We start from the raw sequence: 5,834 nt of genomic DNA on the forward strand, positions 1-5,834 counted from the left end.
CACAATGAAGCTGAGTAGAAAGTAAACATTTCCTTGGGTCCACATTCCTCCCCTCTCTCTCCTTCCCTTATCTCTCTCCCTACCTTCTCTCTCCTTCACACTCTCCCTCCTCTCTCTGTCTCCCTCCCACCCCCTCTCTCTCCCACCCCTCTCTCTCCACCCCCCTCTCTCTCCTTCCACCCCCTCTTTCTCCTTCCCACCCCCTCTCTCCCTCCCACACTACCTTCTCTTTCTCCCTCTCTCCCATCCACACTACCATCTCTTTCTCCCTCTCTCTCCCTCCCTCCAACCCCCCTTTCTCTCCCTCCCTCCCCTTCTCCCTCTCTCCCACTCCCCTCTCACTCCTCTCTGTCTCAACTTCCTCCCTCGCACCCCCTCTCCTTCCTCCCTCCCATCCCCTCTCTCTGTCTCTCCCTCCCACCCCTCTGTGTCTCTCCCTTGCACCCCCTCTCTGTGTCTCTCCCTCCCACCCCCTCTCTGTCTCTCCCTCCCACCCCCTCTCCTTCCCTCCCTCCCATCCCTCTCTCTGTCTCTCCCTCCCACCCCCTCTGTCTCTCCCTCCCACCCCCTCTGTCTCTCCCTCTCACCCCCTCTGTCTCTCCCTCCCACCCCCTCTCTGTCCCTCCTTCCTTCCCACCCCCTCTCTGTCTCTCCCTCCTTCCTCCCACCCCCTCTCTGTCTCTCCCTCCCTTCCTCCACCCCTTCTCTATCTCTCCCTCCTTCCTCCCACCCCCTCTGTCTCTCCTTCCTTCCCACCCCCTCTCTGTCTCTCCCTCCCTTCCTCCCACCCCTTCTCTATCTCTCCCTCCCTTCCTCCCACTCCCTTCTCTATCTCTCCCTCCCTTCCTCCCACCCCTCTCTATCTCTCCTTCCCTTCCTCCCACCCCCTCTGTCTTTCCCTCCCTTCCACCCACCCCTTCTCTATCTCTCCCTCCCTTCCTCCCACTCCCTCTCTATCTCTCCCTCCCTTCCTCCCACTCCCTCTCTATCTCTCCCTCCCTTCCTCCCACCCCCTCTCTATCTCTCCCTCCCTTCCTCCCACCCCCTCTCTATCTCTCCTTCCCTTCCTCCCACCCCCTCTCTGTCTCTCCTCCTTCCTCCACCCCCCTCTTTGTCTCTCCTTCCTTCCCACCCCCTCTCTGTCTCTCCTTCCTTCCCCCCACCCCCTCTCTGTCTCTCCTTCCATCCACCCCCCTCTCTGTCTCTCCTTCCTTCCCACCCCCTCTCTGTCTCTCCTTCCTTCCCACCCCCTCTCTGTCTCTCCTTCCTTCCCACCCCCTCTCTGTCTCTCCTTCCTTCCCACCCCCTCTCTGTCTCTCCTTCCTTCCCACCCCCTCTCTGTCTCTCCTTCCTTCCCACCCCCTCTCTGTCTCTCCTTCCTTCCACCCCCCTCTCTGTCTCTCCCTCCCTTCCTCCCACCCCTTCTCTGTCTCTCCCTCCCTTCCTCCACCCCTTCTCTGTCTCTCCCTCCCTTCCTCCCACCCCTTCTCTATCTCTCCCTCCCTTCCTCCCACCCCCTCTCTGTCTCTCCTTCCTTCCCACCCCTTCTCTCTCTCTCCCTCCCTCCCTCCCCCTCAACCGAGGGAGGGGGGGGGGGGAAGGACGGAAGAGGAGCTACACTCGGGCTCTCTCCGCTCTGAAGCCTGCGCTCGCCGCCCCGGAGGAGGTGGGGGGGAGGGGGGGGGGGGAAAACGCTGGACCCCCGCTCTGCCCCCGTTCAGCCTGCGCGTTCGGATGGAGGAGCAGGGCCGCCTGCTGCAGGCCCGCGGAGGAGGGGGAGCGGCGGCGGAGGAGGCGGCGGCGGGGGGGGGGGTCGCGATGCCCGGAGGAGGCCTCCAGCCGCTCGCAACTCATCTGCGCGAAAGCCCGACAGATAATGGGGAGAGTCGGAAGCAGGACATCGGGGACATTCTGCACCAGATCATGACCATCACGGACCAGAGCCTGGACGAGGCTCAGGCCAAGTAGGTCCCGTCCCCCCCAAACCAACCCCTCCCCCCCACCCAAACCACCCACTCCCCGCCCCACCGCGCCGAAACGCCGTCGCTCCAACAAAGCGCTTCCCAGCGGCTCGAACAATGTCGGCCCGGCGGCCGATGCACCAACCGGGGCCGGGGGTCGCGGCCATTCGGGACACGACTCGGAGCGGGCCGGCAAAACTTTCTGTCACCACCCCCCCCCCCCGCTACACCCTACACCCCCCCGGTTCTCTCTACCCCCCCTCCCAGTTCTCCTTACACCCTCCCCCACACCGGTTCCCTCTACCAACCCCCCCCACACCGGTTTTCTCTACACCCCCCCACTCCGGATCCCTCTACACCCCCCCACACCGGTTCCCTCTTACCCCCTCCCACACCGGTTCCCTCTTAACCCCCCCCACACCGGTTCCGTCTACCCCCCCCCACACCGGTTCCCTCTTAACCCCCCCCCCACACCGGTTCCCTCTTACCCCCCCCCCACACCGGTTCCTCTTACCCCCCCCACACCGGTTCCCTCTTACCCCCCCCCCCACACCGGTTCCCTCTTACCCCCCCCCCCAAACCGGTTCCCTCTTACCCACCCCCCCCCCCCCACACACCGGTTCCCTCTTACCCCCCCCCCAAACCGGTTCCCTCTTACCCCCCCCCCACAACCGGTTCCCTCTTAACCCCCCCCCCACACCGGTTCCCTCTTAACCCCCCCCACCACCGGTTCCCTCTTACCCCCCCCACACCGGTTTCCCTCTTACCCCCCCCACACCGGTTCCCTCTTACCCCCCCCACACTGGTTCCGTCTTACCCCCCCCCACACCGGTTCTCTCTTACCCCCCCCCCCCCCACACCGGTTCCCACTTTACCCCCCCACACCGGTTCCCACTTACCCCCCCCCACACCGGTTTCCCACTTACCCCCCCCCCACACCGGTTCCCTCTTACCCCCCCCCCCACACCAGTTCCCTCTTACCCCCCCCCCCCCACACCGGTTCCCTCTTACCCCCCCCCACACCGGTTCCCTCTTACCCCCCCACACCGGTTTCCCTCTTACCCCCCCCCCACACTGGTTTCCCTCTACCCCCCCCACACTGGTTCCCTCTACCCCCCCCCACACCGGTTCCCTCTACCCCCCCCCCCATCCCCACACCGGTTCCCTCTTACCCCCCCACACCGGTCCCTCTACCCCCACCCCCACCGGTTCCCTCTACCCCCCCCCCCACACCGGTTCCCTCTCACCCCCCCCCCCCACCACCGGTTTCCCTCTACCCCCCCCCCCCACACCGGTTCCCTCTACCCCCCCCCCCCCACACCGGTTCCCTCTACCCCCCCCCCCCACAACCGGTTTCCCCACTACCCCCCCCCCCCCCCACACCGGTTCCCTCTACTCCCCCACCCCACACCGGTTCCCTCTACACCCCCCCCCCCCACACCGGTTCCCTCTACACCCCCCCCCCCACACCCGGTTCCCTCTACACCCCCCCCCCCACACCGGTTCCCTCTACACCCCCCCACACCGGTTCCCTCTACACCCCCCCCCACACCGGTTCCCTCTACACCCCCCTCCCCCACACCGGTTCCCTCTACCCCCCACACCGGTTCCCTCCACCCCCCACACCGGTTCCCTCTACCCCCCCACACCGGTTCCCTCTACTCCCCCCCACCCACACCGGTTCCCTCTACCCCCCCCACCCACACCGGTTCCCTCTACCTCCCCACCCACACCGGTTCCCTCTACCTCCCCACCCACACCGGTTCCCTCTAACCCCCCCCCCACAGCCGTTTTCTCTCTCCCTCCCTCCTCCCCCCGCGTTTCCTCTCCTCCCCCCGCGTTTCCTCTCCTCCCCCCCGCGTTTCCCTCTCCTCCCCCCGCGTTTCTCTCCTCCCCCCGCGTTTCCTCTCCTCCCCCCGCGTTTCCTCTCCTCCCCCCGCGTTTTCCTCTCCTCCCCCCCGCGTTTCCTCTCCTCCCCCCGCGTTTCCTCTCCTCCCCCCGCGTTTTCCTCTCCTCCCCCCGCGTTTCCTCTCCTCCCCCCGCGTTTCCTCTCCTCCCCCCGCGTTCCTCTCCTCCCCCCGCGTTTCCTCTCCTCCCCCGCGTTTCCTCTCCTCCCCCCGCGTTTTCCTCTCCTCCCCCGCGTTTTCCTCTCCTCCCCCCGCGTTTCCTCTCCTCCCCCCGCGTTTTCCCTCTCCTCCCCCCGCGTTTCCTCTCCCTCCCCCCGCGTTTCCTCTCCTCCCCCCCGCGTTTCCTCTCCTCCCCCCGCGTTTCCTCTCCTCCCCCGCCTTTCCTCTCCTCCCCCCCGCCTTTCCTCTCCTCCCCCCGCCTTTCCTCTCCTCCCCCCGCGTTTCCTCTCCTCCCCCCGCGTTTCCTCTCCTCCCCCCGCGTTTCCTCTCCTCCCCCCGCGTTTCCTCTCCTTCCCCCCGCGTTTCCTCTCCTCCCCCCGCGTTTCCTCTCCGCCCCCCCGCGTTTCCTCTCCGCCCCCCGCGTTTCCTCTCCGCCCCCCGCGTTTCCTCTCCGCCCCCCGCGTTTCCTCTCCGCCCCCGCTTTCCTCTCCGCCCCCCGCGTTTCCTCTCCGCCCCCCGCGTTTCCTCTCCTCCCCCACCCATTCTCGCACCCCGCCCCCCAATACCCCTTTCTCTCTGCCCCTGTTTCACGTGTCTCTCCCTCAATGCAGGAAACACGCGTTGAATTGCCACCGAATGAAACCTGCACTCTTCAGTGTCCTGTGCGAGATCAAGGAGAAGACAGGTGAGGGTGGTCTGGACAGGGGAGGGCGGAGGGGAGGAGTGGTTGTTTCGTGTCTGGTCCAATCCCTTCCAATCCTGTCCTTGCCTCTCTCTCTCACACACAAAAAGGCAGAGGGATGGTGGCTCCCCCCCACCCCCTCCCCCCTCCACTCCCCCCCACTCCACTCCCCCCCCACTCCACTCCCCCTCCACTCCCCCCCCACTCCACTCCCCCCCCCACTCCACTCCCCCCCCCCACTCCTCCCCCCCCCACTCCTCCCCCCCCCCACTCCTCCCCCCCCCTCTCCTCCCCCCCCCCCCCTCTCCTCCCCCCTCCCTCTTTTATCCCCCTTCCCTGTGAGAGTAGGTGGATAGATGAGGGTGATGGGGGGGTGTGTGTGTGTGTATGCAAGCCTGTGAAAGTGGGTGTATGTGTGCCCGTGAGGGTGAGTGTGTTTGTGTGCCTGTGAGAGTGTGTCTGTGAGGTTGGGTGTGTGTGTGTGTGTCTGGGGAGTGAGGGTGTGTACATGTGGCCTGTGAGGGTGGGTGGTGTGTGTATGTGTGCGTGCATGTGTGTGTGCCTGTGAGTGTAGTGGTGTGTGTCTGTGTGCTTCTCTCCTAGCCTCACTGAGGGTGAGGCGTGGGTGTTGTTCGAACTGGGTTGCTGGTCCTCCACACTGTGGGAGGATATTGTTTGGAATGAGTTGATGAGACAGAAATATCCTAAGATGATGGTTCACGAGTTAAAAGTCTAGCTCTGACGAAGGGAAAAGCGTCCATTTTTAGAATGCCTGCCTGCCGGGGGTTTTGGAAAATGTAAATGTCTATAAATAAGGTGTTGGTGTTTGTGAAAACCGGAAACGGGAATGATATTTTGTGACCTTCTACTGGCTGTAATCATCGGCCCTTCGGCCTTTTTCTGGTGCCTTACAACTTTATGTGTGTGCAAAACAGACTCTTGCACAAGCATTGCCTTGTGCAAGAACCATCATGCTCAGGCACCCTCACCGAACTGGACCCCTCCCCTTTGCTCTGATGCACCCTTCCACTGACCCCCCTTTGTATAGAGAGGCATCCTTCAAACATTGAAAATCCCCAGATGCAAAAGGGACCTGGGAGTCCCTCGTGCAGGATGACCTGAAGA

General features: G+C 64.5%; 1 protein-coding gene across 5 annotated transcripts in view; it reads left to right on the forward strand.

Annotated features, from left to right (window-relative positions):
- The first annotated feature begins 1,707 nt into the window (after window positions 1-1,707).
- Window positions 1,708-5,834, forward strand: part of LOC138754664 (pre-B-cell leukemia transcription factor 2-like) — a 40,792-nt gene continuing 36,665 nt past the window's right edge. Inside the window, exons 1-2 of one of the 5 annotated variants that reach the window (XM_069919274.1) lie at window positions 1,708-1,964; window positions 4,639-4,712. In XM_069919274.1, coding sequence (XP_069775375.1) covers window positions 1,735-1,964; window positions 4,639-4,712 — 304 coding nt within the window. In that variant the 5' untranslated portion in view covers window positions 1,708-1,734. The remainder of the gene's footprint in view (window positions 1,965-4,638; window positions 4,713-5,834) is intronic. The other 4 variants (XM_069919272.1, XM_069919273.1, XM_069919270.1 and 1 more) reach the window with 4 other exon arrangements.

This window comes from Narcine bancroftii, chromosome 2 (assembly GCF_036971445.1).
Source record: "Narcine bancroftii isolate sNarBan1 chromosome 2, sNarBan1.hap1, whole genome shotgun sequence".
Lineage (NCBI taxonomy): Eukaryota > Metazoa > Chordata > Chondrichthyes > Torpediniformes > Narcinidae > Narcine > Narcine bancroftii.